Raw genomic sequence first — 23,683 nt, 5'->3', positions numbered from 1 at the left:
GCCTATTGGCACGACAGAGTCTTAATGTAATAAAGCAATGTATTGCATTATAACAAAACGAAACTGAAATCAGATTGATAAGCACAGCTATGGGGCGACCTTCACTATTTGCAACGCGCTTCTTACATGGTTGTCTGAGAGGACTAAAGCCGAGAACGAACAACAGAACAATGTTCCTAACCCTAAAAAACATTGCAGTTGCAGGTTATCATGGAACAGTAAAAATAGAGCTTTTGAAGAATTACAGGGATGCTGCCTGTGGTGACTTTGATCATGAATAACTTTTTTGATACTTGCGTGCACGAATGAAACTTCATCACTCATTTTTAGGAAATTTATCTGGGAAAAATTTGATGAGAACGGTAAAAGGAAAGTTCCTTGGAAATGCGTGACACATTTTGATAATTATTTTTTATATCAATCCTATCCGAAAAAATTTGATGAGGTCGGTGAGTGTACATTGATATTGATGTTACCAAAGCAACCGATTTTTGACCCTTTAATAATATTCAATCTGATCAACACACATATTCTCCTCAATATTTTCTATACATACGGTATTTGTCAGGAGAATTTATTTCAAAAATCAAAACTCTTAGGTGATCGTTTCGTTTATTCACATAACCAATATGCTTTATCAAGTTGTGATATTGTAAGGAGAAATTTGATGTTTGTCACTATTGAGCTTGGAGGATTAACTAGGTAGTTGTCTATACTAGCTATAGGGGCCTGTTCGATACTAGAAAATAACTTGAGCTGCGTTTATTAAAAGAAACGTTTAAAAAAGAGTACAATCGAAGTAGTTAATTGACATGAGAGAGATTTACGCTGAGGTTTTTTTGAGACTGTTTTTGTTTGATGGAGAAGAGCAATCTTTAGTTTAGTTTTTCCGTGCTGTAGGTCAAGCATTGCTCATTTTGCCTTTCTTGTCTCTCACAGTTAAAATACTAATAATAATTAGTTGTGTACTGCTTTAAATAAAATCAAATTTGATAAGTTTACATGTCACAGGATTTTCTCAGGAAACTGTATTCCTATAATATACGAGTTTCACTTCTATGATCTACGGCGTTCGAGCATCGAGTTCTATTGCAAAATATATTTGATCCCCAACATTTCATGGGTAAAGTTTTACAATAAACGTCACATATGAAAATTTTTCCTTTTTGATTTATTTTCTTGTGTGAGCTTTTGATTTCCAAAATTTAGCAGTTACATTTATGAAAAAGATAAGATTTTGATTTCCAAAATCTAGCCGTTAGATTTCTGACGTAAAATTTTGACTTCCAAAATAATTTAGTCGTTAGATTAGTGACATAACGTGTTGATTTCGAAACTTTAGCCGTTAGATTTGACATAACATTTTGATTTCAAAAATTTAGCCATTGGATTTAATTTTAAACATTTTTCGTGTTGATAGCACGGTTAATATTGGTAATTGAACTGAGTGGAGTGCAATTTGGTCTGAAATCATACGCGTGATTTCAAAATCAAACGAGCGCGCAGCGCGAGTTTGATTTGAAATCACAAGTACTGATGATTTCAGACCAAAATTGCACGACACGAAGTTCAATTACCACTTAATTACATCCATTTTGAAATCACAGAGTATCATTGTCAATATTAATATTCTATTTGTGTTACTTCATTTCCATTTTGATGGGCTAAAGAAAGGATGTAATTTAGAGCAAAAAATGATGCAATTTGGGAATAAATTGCACCATTTTGGACCAATCAGATTCCGAGGATCACCAGTGATTTCAAAATGGATGTAATTACTGTGGAAATGTTGCCAAAGTAATATTCTCATACTTGCTCCTGATGTAAATCTAGGAGGGAAAAAGAAAAGAAAACCTAATTTCCACTGTAACACAGCTATTGAAGTCAGAATATAATTTTCTAACCTACAACGGCAGCAGTGGTAAGTGTAGTTAAGAAAGCAGCGGCAATAAACTTGCCCGAATCATTGTGTCACTGTTAAGGCTCACTTCCGACAAACTCGATCGTTAACATGCCTTACATATTAAGTTTCTTTCTCGGGGATTGCTTTAGAATGGAATAAATGGAATATTTGTATATTTCAGCTTTGCGTTTAGACAACTGCTGGTCTCCGTGATACCATGATCAGCTGAAATAACAAAATATTGATGAATTGCTTATTGCCTAGTGATATCTTTTAAAGAAAGCAAAGGTCTTTAAAAAAAGTCATTATTTTCTTCATATAGTATTAGGCCTTTCAAATAAATATCATTCCCGAATCAGTTTAAGCTGAGCCAAGTATTCTACGAATAGACTATATTTGTATTCTCTTTAAACCTGATTGAACTGGAACTAGCTTGGATACGATCCTTTCAATGTCGCCCAGGACCCCAACTCTCATTACTTAAAAATTCATTTAAATAGTATGCACGAACCTTAGTGACGGACTGATTCCGACAACACGCAAAATATTCACTAGAAGACTTTTCTACGTTCTTAATGATTTATTCAATTCCATCTTCGTCGCATTATAAATTACACATTTGTTTAAAATATAGAAATACCAAAGGCTTCTTCTAAAATCTCACATGATTTTCGTTTTAGAGCTCGTTGTTTCAACAGCGGTATTTTTTGAAAACAATTCGACAGCTCTCCTCATCTCACCTGGATGGCACCAAAATATTGAGCATTGTCGTAATTAGAATCACTGCGTTATTGGGGTGGAAAAAACTGCAGTATTGTGTTAAAGCTTTCACCGCGCATGTAGAAGGTAGACTTAAAGTAACGTTTAGAAATGTAACAGAAGCGAAATTGCAGAAAAGCCTCCTGGAAAGAAGGGCGAATGTTTCAAAAGTGTAATATTCACATTTTTACCCCCTTAGCAATGAATAACTTTCAACAATTAAGTCTTGAAAATGCAAAAGCTGCTTCTTTCACGTAACCAGAGATTGATTCGCGTCTGAGAAAATAATCCTTGGACTAAAGAAGCTTCTCATGCCGAAAGCGTGGATACAAAAATTTGTTTTTCACTGTTCTTACTTTGGTAGCTCAAAATATCACCACAAAGCACGACTCGCTTGTAAAACGACAATCACGATGTAATTTATCAACCGCCAATATCCCGATAAAGTTTCAGCGGAATCGACTTTCACACCAGTTAGAGTTGTTGCAGCAGAGTAGTGTATTTTTTTTTTGTATTGTAATGTAGTAACTGTGTTGCACTGAAAAAAAAAAAAAAAAACTTCTTCCAATTGTCTTTAGTTCGTTAGATGGGCGCGGATGTAGCCCCTCAAACTCCTTTGTCGCACGCACCTAAATCAATGCCAAGGACTTGAGACTCCTTAATGCCGAGGTTTTCCCGTCTTGTTATACAAGAACGGTCTTCTTGGAATAGTTAAAGGAACTTAGTCTGCGTACGGCATTCTAGGATCTAGGTCTATTGCAAAATTCATTGGATTTCCAACATTTTATCTGTTGATTTTAAAATAAAAGTTTCATATGAAAATTTGTCCTTTTTAATTTATTTTCTTGTGTGATTTTTTTTTTACAAAATTTAGCAGTTTGATTTATGTGATTAAATTTTGATTTCCAAAGAATTCCAGCCAAACACTTTCAGCGTGAAATGCGCCCTGTTTGCCGGCCGCGTCAAGTTGAAATGAACCAAAAATGACTTTAGATGTATCCTGTTGTGAAAGGTTTGAAATACAAACTTGCATTTACTGTAAATCATTTTATCCCTTTTCAGCACGAATCTCAGTGAGTAAGCTCCCAAAATCCCAATAATTTTATTTGATAGCGTTTTACGTTGTGTCAGCATTTTACTTACTTGTTAGTTTTATAAAAAAACTGCATCTTGCTTCATTGTTATTTCGATCTGTCGCAGTATATACTATTTCGTAAGTACCAGGAACTATGAACTCATCTCCAGAAGGTTTACTGGACCTAATCTCTGGAGCCTCTCCGGAGTTGTCTGTAGCTGTAGCCCTCTGCCAATTGATACGCATCCTGTCGGTTGTAGCATCAGGTATTGAGATATCGCTTGGGCAAAAGGTAAAAACCGGAGGCTCAGTGTCATCTAAAATGAGAATTACATCACAAAATATTACATAATACTAATATTTCGCGAGTGTAAAAAGCAGCTGGTTAATTTAGGATACCGTATAGTGGCTTTATAACAGAAGTGAACTTCATGAACCTGTGCTATCAGACCATTTTGAAGAATGATTTGCTTGGTCTGGATTTTATATCGAGTTTTGGAGGTTTGGGACTAAATCGGAAACTTACGAGCTTTCCAAATAAGATATAATTTAAGCGTAAAAACATGACCTCTTTCAACTAGTATTTGATGCCCTAGTTGAGCAAATGTTGCAATGGAGCAATGTTGAAGCAAGTATACTCCATAGCGTAATGCAGAGGCGTACGCGTAACTGTTAATTAAAAACTCGTTTTCTTAAAATTCGCAGAGTTTTATGCTTGATGACGGTATGTAACAGTTTTTAGTTCACAGCAATAAATAATGTCTCAAATTATTTCTTACCCACAGGGACAGCAGTGGTGAATGTGGTTAAGAAAACTGCAGCAATAAAACTTGCCCGAATCATGGTTGCGGCACGTTTAACGTAGTATCACTCACATGTAATATTTAATATTAGTTCAACGGAGTTGGCTTCAGGATTATTTTTCCAGCTGTTTGATTGTCATCAATAGCTGAGAAATGACGACCAATGAAAGAATTCTTTAAAAAACTGGAAAATGAGGTTAATTAATATATCGCGCTTTCGTGTGAAATTATTAAACAAAAATGCGTTTGCTCTTTGGTGAGGTTGTTACTAGAGTTGCAGTTATTCATTAACGATTCTCAGGTACTGAAAAACTAGTAAAGCAACAAGACAGCGATACAACTAATGAAAAGAACAAGTTGTTTCAATTATTCCAAATAACATTTGAATATCAATAATACATTATTCAAAACTAACTTTAAGTTTACCCACCTATCGTTCTATTGAAATAGGAACAAGTTCGAATTTTAAAATGTATATCTGGGTTAATTAATGTTTCGCGCTTTCGCACGAAAGCTTAAGTATTCAACAAAAATGCATGCGTTGTTTATTCAATGTCGTTATTAGTTACATTCATCAATGATTCTCAGGCACTGAAAGACTTATTTAGTAAACCATCAAGAAAGCGATACAAAGTTATGAAACGAAAAATTTGTTCTAATTATTCTAAATGACATTTGAATTTCAATAATACATTATTTAAGACTTACTTCGAGTTTATACACCTGTGTTCTGTTGAAATAGGACGATCAGTTAAACAAGTTTGAATTTTAAAATGTATAACTGTGTCAATTAATAGGCCTCATCACGGCTTTCGACGCCATTTTGACGAGTGGGCAAACACCTCTTGAAATAACAGTGTTTGTATAGAAATCCGATATCAAATAATTTTCATACAACATCGCTTCTGAAAAATTCATAAATTGGAAACTTTAGGCACCATGCAAGGTATTTTACAGAAAATAACTGAGGAATGTAGCTGTGCAAGAAAGTATCTAGTTGCGTTTTGACATTTCCATACATTTGTCTGTATAGCGAACCAGCCATGAACTGCTACTAAAAATAGTTAGCCAAATTTTTCTCAACTGATTTTGATAATTGGGTCAATAAAGTAAATAATGGTATAGGTACGGATGTTATACAAGAAGGCAGGTAGATACACCGATTATTTGAAAAATGGCAATTTTGAGTTGTAATTTTGACATTAATTTTGGCAACACTCTAGTCCCAGGATCCTCTCTGTCCAATACCTTGAGGGCAAAGTTACATGCATGAAATGAAAGCTCTGTTATAGTAATATTCATAGTCAAATTCATTTGGCAGCACAATTTACCAGTTGGGTTTTATGGCACTTTCAAAATGACGCCTGAAAGGCTTGATTTTTTGTGCTCAAAGGGCAAAAAATGAGACCCCCTCCCCTGAAACTCTAAAACTTAAAGTCAGAGAAGTGAGCCAAATTGGCTTTTGAAACATCTCATGGCAACCAACTTCTGTGCCAAGTTTCAGCCAAATCGGTTGACCACAAGTTTTGGCCCCTGGAACACTTTCTCAGACAAATTGACACTTAAGTAAATTTCTCTTCATCGAATTTTCGCTTACCTTCTAGAAAAAAGTTGTATCCGCTGTATCATGGTACATGTTCACCACAAAAAAATATTATAAGTGGTCCTTGAACAGTGTCAGAAGCTTTGTAAACTCAAATGAAAAGAAATAAACGACACCATCCCGTAATAAAGGTTTTTAAAGTATTTAATTCCACTCACGATAAATAATGACTTCTTCACAATATTCCTCGTAATTACGCTTCACTCTGTTTCAGTTCTGTAAAGTTACTCTAACAACGGATTCTACACTCTACACTCAAAACTCAGTTCATCGATCCGACGATAAAATCACAACTTGAAGGCATGTTCTTCTCACGTGGCCTCTTCCCGCCACTCACTCGTAATTATGCTAATTTATGCTCATAGTTTAATTTCTAACATACTCCCCACCTTGACTGATACGAGTCAATCAACAATATAACTGCTCAAGATCGTCACAAATTAACAGAAGGAGAGTTCATCGTTTCTTTCTCGTTATCCAAAATTAATGTTCAGCAACATGTTCTTGTTCAGCGTTTCCAACAAAAGTTATAGGAAAATCGGTGTTCCCGTTCCGACGTTCAGGCTCTCGTAATCCAACCTCTACAGGATACAACTTCTTCAAGGGTCTTGTCACCTCGATGACTCGATCACCACCACGCGTTCTCACCACAGCTCCTCCATCTCGTCCTGTGATGAGGGATTCAACAACTCCCATGTTCCAAAATTGTCTGGGCGTCTTGTCCTTGTGAATGCAAACGACGTCTCCAATTTGGACGGTTGGCTGTATGTTCTTCGATAGGCAATTGTGATGAAAACGTAGCTCCGTTAAGTACTCCTTTTGCCAACGTCTCCAAAACTGCGAAAGAACAGTTGTTAGATATTTCCCGCGTTTTGGCAATTCACTTCCTGTCAGTGGCGTTTCCAACGGAGGCCCGCTACTCTTTCGTTCTGAACTCAACAGTCGACGACCAATAATCAATTGCCACGGCGTCAGAGGATTTCGCAATTCATCGTCCACGTACGTCAAGGGTCGTGAATTTAGTATTCCCTCTATTTCAACAACAACAGAGAGTAGTTCTTCATAGCTGATTCGTGCGGTTCCCAAGGTTTTCTTCAAGCAGCGTTTTGTTGATCTAACGAGCCGTTCAAAAAATCCTCCCCACCAAGGAGCTAATGCGACATTAAATTTCCAGTCGATGTTGTGTTCTGCTAGCAGTTTCTTTAGCCCTTCACTCTTGAAAGTGGATCCATTGTCAGACACTACGAGACTTGGGATACCTCTTCTGGCGATAAACCTCTTAAAACTTCTCACAAAGGCTTCGGTTGTCAACCTTGGGACGAGGTCGAGATGAACAGCACGACTGGACGCACACGTGTATAGCACGATGTATGCCTTGTTCATGTTATCACTCGTGTGATAAATGTCTTTGACGTAAACGGGGCGAGCAAAGTCTACTCCGATACTTGTAAATGCGAACTCGTCCGATAATCTAAAACCAGATAGTTGTGAGGCAGGAGGCATTCCATATGGGCGACCTTCAAGTTTCTTGCATACTACACACTTGCTGATTATGTTCTTCACCGTTTGTCTGCCCTTCACAACCCAATACTTTGAACGAACTTGAACTAATGTTTCCGCCACTCCATTATGCATCACTTGATCATGACAATTGAGCATCACCAGTTTAGTGAAAGGATGACCTCTTGGCAAAAGTATCAGAAATCGTGTATCGTGTGGTAGCGATGACGGGTCTATTCTTCCTCGAAATCGTAGCATCCCTACGTCGTCTTGATAAATGCCTAGTGATGACTTAATCTGTGGATATTTGTCACTCTTTAAAATCTCTTTCTGGACGTGTTCAATCCACATTCATTCGGGTCCGTGTAGCCAGAGGCTGTTTCCCTTCAGGTCAGTAGCCTTGATTCCTCGAGACGCTATATCAGCTGGATTCTCTGCTGTGGGACAGTACCCCTACTGCTGAGGTGGTGAATTTCTTTTAATCTCAGCCACTCGATTTTCAACAAACTGCTTATACTCCTTGTTGGTATTTGTGATCCACTACAACGAAATCATAGAATCTGTCCAGTTAAACACATTGTCAATTCTCACAGCTTCTAAAGCCTGACTCACACTCTTTAACAATCTGGACGCAGCTAGGTTCGACAACAACTCTAGACGAGGGATAGTTTGCTTAGCCAATGGAGCACCTCTAGTCTTTGAAGATATTATCTGGCATTCCACTTTTGACTCATATTCCACTCTCATGTAGATAGCAGTTCCATAAGCCTTCTCTGACACATCAGCAAAACAGTGAAGTCGGACTGACTTGACCTTATCCCCATTCAAACCTTCAGCATAACATCTCTTGAAGCTGACTCTTCCAGCCTGTCTCAGATCCAACAAAATTGTCTGCTATTGGTGGTGGAGGTCAGTGTCGAGCAACTCGTCCCAGTCTTTCCCATCCTTGCAAAGTTTCTGAAACATGATCTTAAATTGAAGGATGATAGGAGCCATTAATCCCAAGGGGTCAAAACATTTTGTAGCTGTACTGAGAATCAATCGTCTTGTTGCTGGTTGAGCATCTACATCCTCCAATGTGTTGTACAGATCATAAATCAGTTCATCTTGGGTAGGGTTCCAAAGCACTCCCAGAACCTTTTGTTCTTTCTCTGTACTTTGCTTAAAAACTGACTTGGAGAAGCTTTCCTTTTCTTCTTTAACACCATATTCATCACTCTTGTCAAAGTCTTCACGAAAAGCTTCATCCTCTTGCAATGCTCTCAGGAGTCTCTCTGAATTGCTGTTCCACTTTCTCATATTGAAACCTCCTGATTTGAGACAAAGCTTTATCTTCTTAGACAGAACGAATGCACTGTCGACATCACCATCCCCAGAAACATAATCATCAACATACAAAGACTTCAACAGTTCTCTTGCAAGTGCACTGTCAACCGGCAAACAAGTGTTCAAATGGTGTCTGATTGTGGGATTCAGAATGAAAGGGCTCGAGCTCACTCCAAAAACCACTCGTGCAAAACGCATCACCATGACCTCTGGATTTTCCTTGTCCAGATCATCAATCCACAAAAATCTGAGAAAGTCTCTGTGTTCAGGATCAATCTCAATGTTCAAAAATGCATTCTCAATATCTGCAGTTAGGACAACTTCATGGACTCAAAATCTTAACAAGATGTCAAATAAGTAAGGATTCAGAGAGGGTCCAATGTGCAGACAGTCATTTAAACTTGGTCCAAACACCTTGGATGAGGCATCATAAACAACTCTGACCTTAATTGTATCTCTGTCAAGTCTCACAACTGCTCTATGTGGGAGATAATGAACACTTCCACGCTGTGGGTTTTGATCCTGTGGCACCAATTCAACTACGCCACTCTGCAATTGCTCCCTGACCACTTTATCATACTGCTTCAGAATTTCTGGCTGGTCCTTTAGCCTTTTGATTGTTGTTGTCAGTCTACGTGATGCAGCTGAGTAATTGTCTGGTAGCATCGGATGGTTATCCTCGAAGGGTAACTTGACCTGGTATCTCTCCCCAGTGAACCTGATGTCACTTGAGAACTTCTTATAGACAGACGCTTCTCTTTCCTTTATCCCCAAAGTTTCTAGGTCCCAGAATTTCTGAAGATCGTCCTTGATGTCACTTATCTCTGTGGACTCTATCTTTAACACGTGTGTTTAACTCAAATTCACTGTGCATGACTTTGCCGACGTTGGGCACACAGCTGGACCTGATAACACCCAACCCAACTTGGTTTCTAGGGCTACCGGTCCGGAGGGATCTCTCTTAATAATGTTTCCAGTAAAGAAGGACCAGTAGTAATCTGCTCCTATCAGCACTAACGGAATCACTTGTTCCACATGCAAATTGTAGACCTTGTAGGTAAGGGTAGCATTCCAATGTGTCTCGAGTTTGTTGATTGAACGCTGGGCTGCAAATCACTGGTACAACATATGATGTAACATAGACATTCAATCCATCTAATGTTCTGACACATAACTGCACAACATCACATTCCTTAATGGAAGCTGAGTCATCTCCAAATGTTTTGATTAAAAGGGTTTCCTTACCCACAGTTGGCAGGTTCAACTGTTCTCTTGTCTTGCTGGTTATGTAAGATCTCTGGCTACAGGAGTCAAATATCATATGGGCATTCACTCCAATTTCCTGGTTATCTGGTCTACAAACAAAGGCTTGGGCTGTCTGCAACAGCACAGAGTTGACATTATTGCCAATGTGCATTGTTGAAGCTCCTGTATCTCCGCTCGTATCTTGAGGTGGTTCAGATCTATGTGGTGTTGCTCCCTCAGAACCCGAGTTCCTGGATGTTACAGTGTTATTTGTTTTTTCAAAAATGGTCACATGGTGTCTACCTTCACAGTTAAAGCATTTTGCCGTTGATGGGCAATTTGCAGAGATATGACCACTCTTCAAGCACACAAAGCACCTGCCATTTCGTCTCAGCATTGTTCTTCTAGTCTTGGGTTCTGTGACAGTCATGAAGTTAATGGACTTATGATTCCTCTTACAAAAGGCACAGCGAGGAATACTTTCTTCGCTGCCTGTGTAAAGCGCAGAGGCAGAATAGGGCTGTTTGCTTCTTGTCTTATACTGTTCGAACTTTAAAGTATTAGTATTTGGTCCACTTGTTTTCATTGCTTTCAAAAAGGCATCAAGATTCCATGTTCCTTCACTGCCAAACTTGCGGCTTACAATCAATTTCAACTCTGAGGGGATTTTCTCCATTACGATAGAGACTAGTAAATTCCCAAAGGACTGTGATTCAACGCCTAACGCATTCAAACCTCGAATGTTGATTTCAATCTTGCCATACAATTCACGTAATTTCTTTGTTTCATGATCTGAATTGACAGATGGAAGTTTCAATAAGGCATCCATATAATTTGATATTAACAACTGTGGTTTACCAAATCGGTCCTTGAGAATGTCGATGGCTACTTTGTAATTGTCTGCAGTCAGACTTAGTCCAGCAATTGCGGATTCAGCATTACTTGTCACACAACTCTTCAGATAAGTGAACTTTTCGATGGGCAAATACTAGGGTTTCCATCTACAGCGGACTGAAATGTGTCCCAAAAACTCTGCCATTCTTGATAATTCCCCGAAAATGATTTGCGCTCGAGTTTAGGTAGTTTCACTTTCGCGCTTTCAGCATTTTTAGAATTACCATTTTTCCCCTGAATTGCCGCCGGAGTCTGCGTGTGTCCGCCATGTTTGGAATGTTCAGAATGTTCTAATCTAAAGTCAATTTTCGCCAAAATACTGTAAACATGCTGACAAAACTCACCAGAATCTTCTATTTCTTTCTCCAGTTGCTTTTTTTAGTGTTCTCCAGTAACGTTTCATCAAGCTTTTTTATGGTTTCCATTTTTTCTCCCAGCAAAAGCTTCAACGCAGTTAACTTTTCCTTGGACGACGACAAATCTTCCCCGCCATCTGTTAAGATCTTCCCCGCATTCTCCATCGTTTTGTACACAAACTCCTTGTGAGCCTCTCGAATATTCCTGGCCTTTTCGACGTTCATGATGTTTCTAAACTCTCCGCTAAGGGAACCTTGGCTTTTCAATGCAGTCCTTCGACGATTTGTAATTGTTTTGATGTTAATATTCACTCGTTGTTCTGGCAGCTTATCCGGGATCGGAGGACCATGTAGTAAAGGTTTTTAAAGTATTTAATTCCACTCACGATAAATAATGACTTCTTCAAAATTTTCCTTGTAATTACGCTTCACTCAGGCTGTTTCAGTTCTGTAAAGTTGATCTAACAACGGATTCTACACTCTACACTCAAAACTCAGTTCATCGATCCGACGATAAATTCACAACTGGAAGGCATGTTCTTCTCACGTGGCCTCTTCCCGCCACTCACTCGTAATTATGCTAATTTATACTCATAGTTTAATTTCTAACACATCCAACGTCGCATGTTCATTCACAGAAGTAAAATTTTGATCTGGGCGCGCCGAACCCATTTAAGTGCCGTGCTTCCATGCTTACGTGAAAGTCTTTGAGCCAATCAGAAACCATCATTTTGAGACGGCAATACGACTTTATATTGACGTCTCAGCGCAATGGGAAGATCCCTCAGGATCGCGATAAAGAGATTTAAAGGCACTCCAGATAGACTGAAATAGCGTTTCAAAGGATCTGAGAGAAAAGTGTCGCTGGGTGCCCCTGACGTAAGCGCTAAAGTCATCAGTATTTCATTTTTCGGTAGTGAACAGTAGAGACATTGCATTAGCAAGTTTGAGGATGACAAAGAAGTTTCACTCCTGCCAATCCAGTTGACAGTTTTCATACACGAAATCACCGATAACCGGACGTGTTCCTGTCCATGACTTTACACGGAATTTGCGCCCGTAAGAAAGAAGAAATTGTCATCGGAATGGCCTGCTTTGGTCGTTTTATCTCCAAGACAGCTTCTTACATACGAGGGAATGTCTTCGGGGAGAAGGTCACATCTTGCGCTGTGGTCTTGATTCATTCATTTGCCAAGCTGTTAGCACGTACGCGGATACCAAGTAACATGCAAGTAATCAAGGTATGGTCTCGTTTACTATCCTGCACAAACGTCCGCGCGCAGGCTCAGTTTAGCTAAGGAGAGTTAGTTGTTTCAATAATGAATTGCATTTCCATCATTCCCAAAACCATAAGTTACCACAGTAAATTAAAGAAAGCTTCTATTACATGAGGGGAAAATTATACAATTAAGATGATCATCTGAATACCTGTAAAAAGATAAAAGCTGATATTTTCCCCACTTTTAGATCTTAATCCCTATTTACATTCGTATATCCTATACGTTGTAATGGAATGAGTCAAGCAACTCTTTTCAGCGGAGTATATCTAATTTACAATGGGATCATTTTTTTTTACCACAGATCATTTTTGTTTCCCACGGGATCATTGCAATTTTGGGGAGATCAGGAATCATTTACTGTCACTGAAATCTGGGGATCCAGTATCAGAAAAAAAGGGGGGGAGGGGGGAGGGTGAAAAACGGGATCATTGAAGAGAAGAAACATTCGTCGTTACGACGAATGCAATCGGCTACTTCACGTCTAAAAAAAGAGCAAGGCTGATTTCACGGTCAGGGAAGCATATTTTCCAATATTTCCTCGGGTGTCTCTTCATTTGTAAATGTCAAGAGCGTGGTGCACATTCGCAGGTTAAGCTTCCTTTAAAAGTTTCTTTTAACCCTTTCGCTGGCAAATTCCTTGGACTGAGAAGTCATAATTTTCGTATCGAGTAACGGCGGCTCACGAGTGAAGTTGTCTCTCTGGCCATTCTGTGGATGGATTCTTGGACCTGCCAAGGCAATTTGGGTGCGAACTGACTTGAAAAGAAAACAATGGGCGAGATATTTTGCCAGTAGGACCGGATGGCTCGACACTTATATGCAACTCGGGCAGCAAAGATGAAATGACAGGCTTTCTAAAGTGGCTCGCATCAAACCGTTGATGTTTGATTCGCCGGGCGAGTGACACAGAATTCAAGATAAATAATAAGTAATGAGATTAAGGTTTGCTGTCATTAAAAAAAATTTTTTTTTTTCGGTGGACGTTTTCGAACACGCTGAATCGATTGGCGCCTTTTTCATGATTTCTTTTGGGATCCAGAAATCAAATTTTTTCCTCGGGGCGAAAGGGTCAAAAATGACCAAATTTAGAAGTCGGCATTTTTCACTCGCTTAAGTCCTTAGGGACCTCGGAGTGTCGAAAAACTCACTTGGGAATAATTTTTTAGCACAAACAAAGTCCTGACAAAAATTTTTAGTTTTGGCCGCAAGAGTGACTTCAACCTTTGTTAGCTATTTCTTTATCCCCGATCCCTTGGGAGACCTTACTTTATTTAAGTCCACATTTTTAACTCGTTTAAGTCCCTAGGGAATTCGGGGTGTCGAGAAACTCACTTAAGAATCATGTTTTAAGTACAAACAAAGCCCTGACAAAACGTTTTAGTTTTCAACCAAGAGTGACTTCAACTTTTCTGGACTATTTTTTTGTCCCCGGTCTCTTGGGAGGCCTAAAAAGTGTCCCGGGGGACCTTTTTGGACACGCTGAATCGATTGACACCTTTTACATTAAATTTTTCGGGCTCCAAAAATCGAATATTTTCCTCTGGGGCGTGAGGGCGAGAACAAGGTCGATATTTGGACGAAATAGAAATATTCTTTTAAAAGCTGTTATTCGAATCAACACGGTGTCCGAAGACGTCCCCTGAGAGACTTTTTAGACCTTCCTCGCGACAAGGGACAAAGAAATAGCCCAGAAAAGATGGAGTCAGGGTGAAAATGCTATGTCAGAGCGTTATTTGCACTTACAAATGATTCCCAAGGGAGTATTTTGACACGTCCGAGATTCCTAGGGACATAATCAAGTGAAAAATGCCGACTTGAAAATTTGGTCATTTTTGGCCAAAAACTATGGACTTACTACTTAGTAAAAAGTGGATTTGTGGACGAAATACAAATATTCTTTTACAAGCTTCCAATCGAAGCAGTGTGATCGGAAACGTCCCCTGAAACGCGTTTTACGTTCCCAAGGGAGTCTTGCGACACGTCGAGATCCCTAGAAGCATAAAAACGTGAAAAATGTCGATTTCAAAATTTTGTCATTTTTGGTCAAAAGGTCAATCTTTGGAAAAAAGTCGATTTTTTAGATGAAATACAAGCTTCCATTCGAATCAGTGTGATCGAAAACGTCCTCTGAAACACTTTCTAAGCCTCCCAACGGACCAGGGACAAAGAAGAAGCCAAGAAAAGATGAAGTTAGGGTAAGAGTTAAACAGAAAATTCTTTTTCAGGGCGTTATTTGCACTAAAAAAAAAATGATTCCCAAGGGAGGTTTTCGACACACCGATATCGCTAGGGAAATAATTAAGTGAAAATTGCCAACTTGAAAATTTGGTAAGTTTTGGCTAAAAACCATTCACTTACCCCTTAGAAAAAAGTCCATTTCTGAAAAGCTTCCAATCGAATGAGTCTGACCGGAAACGTCCCCTGGGACACTTTTTAATTTCCCAAGGGAGTATTACGACACGCAGAGAACCCTAGGGACATTAACAAGTGAAAAATACCGAACTGAAAAATTTGGTCTTTTTTTGGAAATGCCATGGACTTACTCTTTGGAAAAAAGTCAGCGTGTCAGACAATGTCCCCTGAGACACTTTTTAGGCCTCCCAAGGGACCAGGGACAAAGAAAGAGCCCAGAGAAGATTAAGGCAGGGTGAGAGTTAAACAAAAAACAAATTCTTTGTCATGGCGTTATTTGCACTTAACAAATGATTCCCAAGGGAGTTTTTCGACACTCCGAGATCCCTAGGGACATAAAGAAGTGAAAAATGCCGACATGAAAACTTGGTCATTTTCGGCCATAAAGCATGGACTTACCCCTTGAAAAAAACTCGATTATTAGACGAACTACAAATTTTCTTTTAAAAGCTTCCATATCGAATCAGTGTGACCGAAAACGTCCCCTGAGACACTTTTTTAAGTCCCCAAGGGTGTTTTTTACGACACGCTGAGATCCCTAGGGACATAAAGAAGTGAAAATGCCGACTTGAAAACTTGCTCATTTTCTGCCATAAAGCATGGATTTACCCCCTGGAAAAAAAAGTTCATTTTTGGACGAAATATAAATATTCTTTTAAAAGTTTCCAATGGAATCAGCGTGTGCGAAAACGTCCCCTGAGACACTTTTTAGGCCTCCCTATGAACAAAGGAAAAAGAAATAGCCAAGAAAAGATTAAGACAGGGTGAGAGTTAAAAAGAAAATTCTTTGTCAAGGGAGGTTTTCGACACGCCGAGATCATGAGGGGCATAAAGAAGTGAAAAATGCTGATTTGGAAATTCGTTATTTTTGGCCAAAAAGCATGAACTTACCCCTTAGAAAAAAGTCGATTTTTGGACGAAGTACAAATATTCTTTTTAAAGCCTCCAATCGAATCAGTGTGACCGGAAACGTCCGCTGAGACACTTTTTTAGTTCCTAAGGGAGTTTTACGAGACGCCAAGATCCCTAGGGACATAAACAAGTGAAAAATGGCGACTTGAAAATTTAGTCATTTTTGGCTAAAAAGGAAAAAAAAGTCATAATAATAACTTATAAGCCCATTGACCTATCAAATATGGTCAATAATATATCACGTGAAGTGACTTTTTATCTATAAAACTCCTCCTTATTAGTATGTTGTGTTCTGTCAGCTGATAAAACACTCCTCATTAGTACGCGGTGTTAATCTCGTATGCTAATTTCAAACGTTAACTAAAGCATAATTGCAATGAACTCTATTGACTCACGCTTTTGAAGCCGTTCAAAGCCTCCCAGCACGTGTTGTATCGGGTCCAAAACCACTCGGCTGCACCTCGTGGTTTTAAACCCGATAAAAACACTCCTGCTCGGTTTTTTAAACATTACTTAATGACATTTGTATTTCACTTGAACATTATTCAAAACTAATCTTGAGTTTATACACTTGTCGTTCTTTTGTAATTTCATGATCAGTTAAACAAGCTCGAATTTTAAAGTGTATATGTTAATTAATTATAATTTATAGCGCCTTAGTACGAAAGGGTGTGTTATTTATTCAATCTCAAAACTACAGTTATCCCAGGCACTGAAAAAACTAGCAAACCGATAAGAAAGCGACACAGACTAATGTAAAGAAAAAGTTGTTCTAATTATTCTAAACAAGTAACTCTTCACTTAGTCCGAGGCCTTTCAAATAAATATCAATTGCGAATCAACCGTATTGAAGTGGAACTAGCTTGCACACGAGTCTTGTAAGGTCGCCTAGGACCCCTCCTCTTTCATTACATATGTACTCATTTAAATAGTGTGCACGAACCGTAGCGACTGATTCCGACAATACGCGAAATATTCACGAGGAGACTTTTCTACGTCCTCAATAATTTATTCCAGGCATATACTGACTATCTTCGTCGTATTAGAAATTACATTTTTGTTTAAAATCTAGAGATACGAATGCCTTCTTTCAAAAACTCACATATTTTACGTTTGACAGCTCATTGTTTCGATAAAGGTATTTTTGGCAAATAATTCAACCGAGAGAAAAAAAAAGTCTCCTTTTCTCGTGTACAGCAAGTGCACCAAGATATACAGCATTTATCATAATTATGTTAGACAACCATAATGTAATTTATCAACCGTCAATAGCCTGATAAAGTTTCAGCGGAATCGACTTTCTCATTTTTGGCCAAAAGCATGGACTTACCCTTAGAAAAAAGTCGATTTTTTTACGAAATATAAATATTCTTTTAAAAGCTTACAATTGAAACAGTGTGTCCTAAACTGTCCCCTGCGATACTTTTTAGGCCTCCCAAGGAACCAGGGAAAAGAAATAGCCCAGAAAAGATGAAGTCAGGGTGAGAGTTAAAAAACAAAATTCTTTGTCAGGGTGTCGTTTGCACATAAAAATGATTCCCAAGAGGGTTTTTAAACACGCCGAGATCCGGGTGCGAGTAAAACGCGGGGTCGGGGCCGGGGTCGGGGCCGGGGCCGGGGCCGGGGTCGGGGTCGGGGTCGGGGTCGGGGTCGGGGGTGGGGGTCTCTCTCTTTTTTTTCTTTTTTTCTTTTTTTTTTTTTTTTTCATATTTTGAACATCACAGGTCATTTGTGGGTCAAATAAAGATTAAAGCCAATATAAAAAAGTTAAGTCTCTAAAGCTTACTAGCTAAGGATAGGTCATTGGTGACAACACTCGATGCAGTTCCGTATTCTGGCGGACGTTGGTTCCGTGAATTGACTACCTTTTATTCTTCTAAGAAACGGAATGAGGCAAAAAATACAAGGTACGAGACAATATATTTCTTTGAACTAACAAATTCTTGAACTAGAATGTGCATGAACTTACTATGGACACCCCCGCCGCCTTTCATGATCGTGCTCGTTTGTTACAGTCAATCCATGTCTATTATTTCCGAGAATGAAATAAACATGCGTTCGTATTTCTTTGTAAAGCTCGGCATTTGAGTGGGATGTAGCACATTTCTCTGGAAATCTTTCCGAAAAGACGCATTAACTGACAAAAAAAAAAAGATTCAAAATACTTGAGAGACAATTGTTAATCTTGAAATACATGTGCTGTAATGTAAAAAAAAAAATCATAGTTTTATACCGTCAATAAACTAGGGAAACTTCTACGAGAACTCTGAAATCTCATTGCCGACATCAAAACTGACATGGAAATAGGCCTTATCACGGTTTTCGACGCCATTTTGACGAGTAGGCAAACAGGCTTGAAATAACAGTGTTTGTATGGAAATCCGATGTAAATAATTTTCAAAAAACATTGCTACTGAAAAATTCATGAATTGGAAACTTTTGGCATTAGGAAAAGGATTTTAAGAAAAAAATTGGAGGGATGTTACTGTGCCAGAAAGCGTCCAGTCGTGTTTTGAACTTTCCATACATTTGTCTGTAAAGCGAACCAGCTGTGAACTGCTAGTAAAAATACCAAGGTAATTTGGGTGTGTTTGGAGTAGTAAAATATTCAATGGATTCGAAATTTTGCTGGTGGTACTGGGTGGCTCCACACTCATAAAAAAAACTATGAAATAAAAGAGCAGGAGTTCTACGCTCGCGCAATGGCTGAATTACCCAGAATTCTCTTCGGGCGTAAACAAGGCAACGTGAGATACGCAAGACTGGGTCTGATAAAATGGCTGAAGTATAGCCCTCGGAAAGCGTTGAGAGGAAAACTTCTAGTCAGATACCAAGGTCTGACCTTGAGGTTTGCTGTAAATATAGACTTTTCATTTTTGAACAAATTATTTGGATTAAAAATTGTCGATAAATAAGTGTAATTTTTGATGTTATTATTTGGCCGAATAATTGGCATTTAGGACTTTGTTGCCAAACCAACGGCGATAAGCAGCTAAAATCGGGAGGTGTAGTCGGTTTGTTGGGTTTGAAGATGGAAATATACATCAGCTGGTGTCATTTACACATATTATCATGACGTTGTAGCTTAAGTTAAACAAGGAGCAAATTATAAAAGCAAGAACGGTGTTTTCGTCACATATATATATATGTGTTGTTGGGATGAAAAGGGTTAAAAGCTTCCAGTCAAATTGTGTGTCCTACAAGGTCCCCTAACATACCTTTTCGGCCTCCCAAAGGACCAGGGAAAAGAAATAGCCCAGAAAAGATGAAGTCAGGGTGAGAGTTAAACAGAAAACTCCTTGTCAGGGTTTCGTTTGCACTTTAAAATGATTCCCAAAGATTTTTTTCAACACGCCGATACCCCTAGGGACATAAACAAGTAAAAAATGCCGACTTGAAAATTTGGCCATCTTTGGCCAAAAAGCATGGGCTTATCCCTTAGAAAAAAGTCGATTTTTGGACGAAATACAAATATTCTTTTAAAAGCTTCCAATTGAATCAATGTGTTTTAAAATTTAACCCCGAGATTCTTTTTAGGCCTCCCAAGGGACAAGGGACAAAGAAATAGCCCAGAAAAGATGAAGTCAGGATGAAAGTTAAGAAAAAATATCTTTGTCAGGGTGTTGTTTGCAGTAAGATATGATTCCCAAGGGAGTTTTTCACCACGTCGATATCCCTAGGGACACAAACACATGAAAAATGCCGATTTTAAAATTTGGTCATTTTTGGCCAATAAGCACAAATGTTCTTTTAAAAGCTTCCAATCGAATCAGTGTGTCTTAAAATGTCCCCTGACATACTTTTTAGGCTAAAGGACCAGGGACAAAGAAATAGCCCAGAAAACATAAAGTAGTCAGGATAAGAGTTAAACAGAAAATTCTTTGTCAGGGTGTCGTTTGCCCTTAAAAATGATTTCCAAAAGAGTTTTACAACACGCCGAGATCCCTAGGGACATAAACAAGTGAAAAATGCTGACTTGAAAATTTGGTCATTTTGGGGCAAAAAGCATGGACTTATACCTTAGAAAAAATCGATTTTTGGACGAAATACAATTATTCTGTTCAAAGCTTTCAATCCAATCAGTATGTCCTAAAATATCCCCTGAGATACTTTTTCGCCCTCCTAAGGGACCATGGACAAAGAAATAGACCAGAAAAGATGAAGTCAGGGTGAGAGTTGAACAGAAAATTCTTTGTCAGGGTGTCGTTTGCACTTAAAAATGATTCCCAAGAGAGTTTTTCAACACGCCGAGATCGCTAGGGACATAAACACTTTAAAAATGCCGACTTGAAAATTTGGTCATTTTTGGCTAAAATGCATAGACTTACCCCTTTGAAAAAGTTGCTTTTTGGACGAAATACAAATATTCTTCTAAAAGCTTGTAATTGAATCAGTGTGTCCTAAAATGTTCCCTGAGATACTTTTAGGCCTCACGAGGGACCAGAGACATAGAAATAGCCAAGAAAACATAAATTCAGGGTAAGAGTTAAACAGAAAATTCTTTGTCAGGGTGTCGTTTGCACTTAAAAATGATTCCCAAGGGAGTTTTTCAACACGCCTAGATCCCTAGGGACATAAACAAGTGAAAAATGCTGGTTTGAAAATTTGGTCATTTTTGGCAAAAAAAGAAAAAAGTCGATTTTGGGACGAAATACAAATATTCTGTTAAAAGCTTCCAATCGAATAAGTGTGTCCTAAGATGTCCCCCAAGATACTTTATCGGCCTCCCAAGGGACCAGGGACAAAGCAATAGCCAAGAAAAGATAAAGTCAGGGTGAGAGTTTAAAACAGAACGTTTTTTGTCAGGGTTTCGTTTGCACTTTAGAATGATTCCGAAAGGAGTTTCTCAACAGGCCGACATCCCTAGGGACATAAAGAAGTGAAAAGTGCCGACTTGAAAATTTGGTCATTTTTGGGAAAAAAGCATGGACTTACCCCTTTGGAAAAAAGTCGATTTTTGGAGGAAAAACAAATATTCTTTTAGAATCTTCCAATCGAATCAGTGTGTCATAAAATGTCCCCTGAGATACCTTTTCGGCTACCCAAGGGACCAGGGAAAGAGAAATAGTCCAGAAAAGATAAAGTCAGGGTGAGAGTTAAACAGAAAATTCTTTGTCAGGGTGTCGTTTGCACTTAAAAATGATTCCCAAAGGGAGTTTAACAACACGACGAAATCCCTAGCGACATAAACAAGTGAAAAATGCTGAGTTTAAAATTGGATCATGTTTGGCCAAAAAGCATGGACTTACCCCTTAAAAAAGCCGAGTTTTGGACGAAATACAAATATTCTTTTAAAAGCTTCCAATCGAATCAGTGTGTCCTAAAATGTCCCCTGAAATACCTTTTCGGCCTCCCGAGGGACCAGGGAAAAATCATAGTATAAGAAAGATGAAGTCAGGGTGAGAGTTATACAGACAAATTCTTTGTCAGGGTGTCGTTTGCACTTAAAAGTGATTCTCAAGGGAGTTTAATAACACGCCGAAATCCCTAGCGACATAAACAAGTGAAAAATGCTGACTTTAAAATTTGATCATTTTTGGCCAAAAGCATGGACTTACCCCTTAAAAAAAATCGATTTCTGGACGAAATGCAAATATACTTTTAAGAGCTTGCAATTGAATCAGTGTGTTCTAAAATGTCCCCTGAGATACTTTTTAGGCCTCCCAAGGGACCAGGGAAAGAAAAATAGTCCAGAAAAGATAAAGTCAGGGTGAGAGTTAAAAAGAAAATGTTTTTGTCAGAGTGTCTTTTCCACTTAAAAATGATTCCCAAGGGAGCTTTCCAACACGCCGAGATCGCTAGGGACATAAAGAAGTGAAAAATGCCGACTTGAAAATTTGGTCATTTTTGGGAAAAAAGCATGGACTTACCCCATAAAAAAGTCGACTTTTGCACAAAATACAAATATTCTTTTAAAAGCTTCCAATCTAATCGGTGTGTCTTAAAATGTCCCCTGAGATACTTTTTCGGCCTCTCGAAGGACCATGGACAAAGAAAGAGCCCAGAAAAGAATAAGTCATGGTGAGAGTTAAACAAAAAATTCTTTGTCAGGGTGTCTTTTGGGCTTAAAAATGATTCCAAAGGGAGTTTTTCAACAAGCCAAGATCCCTAAGGACAGAAGAAAGTGAAAAATGCCGACTGGAAAATTCTGGTCATTTTTGGGAAAAAAGCATGGACGTACCCTTAGGAAAGAGGTGGTTTTTTGACAAAATACAGCTATTCATTTAAAAGCTTCCAATTGAATCAGTGTGTCCTAAAATGTACTCTGAGATACTTTTTCGGCCTCCCAAGGGACCAGGGACAAAGAAATAGCCCAGAAAAGAATAAGTCAGGGTGAGAGTTAAACAGAAAATTATTTGTCAGGGTGTCATTTGCACTTAAAACTTATTTCCAAGGGGGTTTCTCAACACGCCGAGATCGCTACGGACATAAACAAGTTAAAAATGCCAACTTGAAAATTTGGTCATTTTTGGCCGAAAAGCATGGACTTACCCTTTAGAAAAAAGTCGACTTTTTGACGAAATACAAATATTCTTTAAAAAGATTCCAGTCGAATCAGTGTGTCCTAAAATGTCCCCTGAGATACTTTTTCGGCCTCTCGAAGGACCATGGACAAAGAAAGAGCCCAGAAAAGAATAAGTCATGGTGAGAGTTAAACAAAAAATTCTTTGTCAGGGTGTCTTTTGGGCTTAAAAATGATTCCAAAGGGAGTTTTTCAACAAGCCAAGATCCCTAAGGACAGAAGAAAGTGAAAAATGCCGACTGGAAAATTCTGGTCATTTTTGGGAAAAAAGCATGGACGTACCCTTAGGAAAGAGGTGGTTTTTTGACAAAATACAGCTATTCATTTAAAAGCTTCCAATTGAATCAGTGTGTCCTAAAATGTACTCTGAGATACTTTTTCGGCCTCCCAAGGGACCAGGGACAAAGAAATAGCCCAGAAAAGAATAAGTTAGGGTGAGAGTTAAACAGAAAATTATTTGTCAGGGTGTCATTTGCACTTAAAACTTATTTCCAAGGGGGTTTCTCAACACGCCGAGATCGCTACGGACATAAACAAGTTAAAAATGCCAACTTGAAAATTTGGTCATTTTTGGCCGAAAAGCATGGACTTACCCTTTAGAAAAAAGTCGACTTTTTGACGAAATACAAATATTCTTTAAAAAGATTCCAGTCGAATCAGTGTGTCCTAAAATGTCCCCTGAGATACTTTTTCGGCCTCTCGAAGGACCATGGACAAAGAAAGAGCCCAGAAAAGAATAAGTCATGGTGAGAGTTAAACAAAAAATTCTTTGTCAGGGTGTCTTTTGGGCTTAAAAATGATTCCAAAGGGAGTTTTTCAACAAGCCAAGATCCCTAAGGACAGAAGAAAGTGAAAAATGCCGACTGGAAAATTCTGGTCATTTTTGGGAAAAAAGCATGGACGTACCCTTAGGAAAGAGGTGGTTTTTTGACAAAATACAGCTATTCATTTAAAAGCTTCCAATTGAATCAGTGTGTCCTAAAATGTACTCTGAGATACTTTTTCGGCCTCCCAAGGGACCAGGGACAAAGAAATAGCCCAGAAAAGAATAAGTCAGGGTGAGAGTTAAAAAGAAAATAGTTTGTTAGGGGG

The 23,683-nt window shown here is 38.6% G+C and overlaps 2 protein-coding genes across 2 annotated transcripts in view; both read right to left on the bottom strand.

Moving 5' to 3' along the window:
• Nucleotides 1-4,674, bottom strand: part of LOC146471682 (sushi, von Willebrand factor type A, EGF and pentraxin domain-containing protein 1-like) — a 14,240-nt gene extending 9,566 nt beyond the window's left edge. The window contains exons 1-2 of the mRNA XM_085120218.1: nt 4,517-4,674; nt 3,806-4,054 (exon numbers count right to left, since the gene is read on the bottom strand). Of these exons, the coding sequence (XP_084976344.1) occupies nt 3,806-4,054; nt 4,517-4,580 (313 nt within the window). The 5' untranslated portion in view covers nt 4,581-4,674. The remainder of the gene's footprint in view (nt 1-3,805; nt 4,055-4,516) is intronic.
• The window catches only part of LOC146471681 (sushi, von Willebrand factor type A, EGF and pentraxin domain-containing protein 1-like), a 52,637-nt gene that overhangs the window by 20,869 nt on the left and 8,085 nt on the right, over nt 1-23,683 (bottom strand). The gene's annotated exons all lie outside the window — the stretch shown is intronic.

The sequence above is a fragment of the Pavona decussata genome, unplaced genomic scaffold, assembly GCF_977016875.1.
Source record: "Pavona decussata unplaced genomic scaffold, jaPavDecu1.1 SCAFFOLD_102, whole genome shotgun sequence".
In the NCBI taxonomy this organism is placed as follows: Eukaryota; Metazoa; Cnidaria; class Anthozoa; order Scleractinia; family Agariciidae; genus Pavona; species Pavona decussata.
This window is presented reverse-complemented; position numbering and strand designations above follow the sequence as displayed.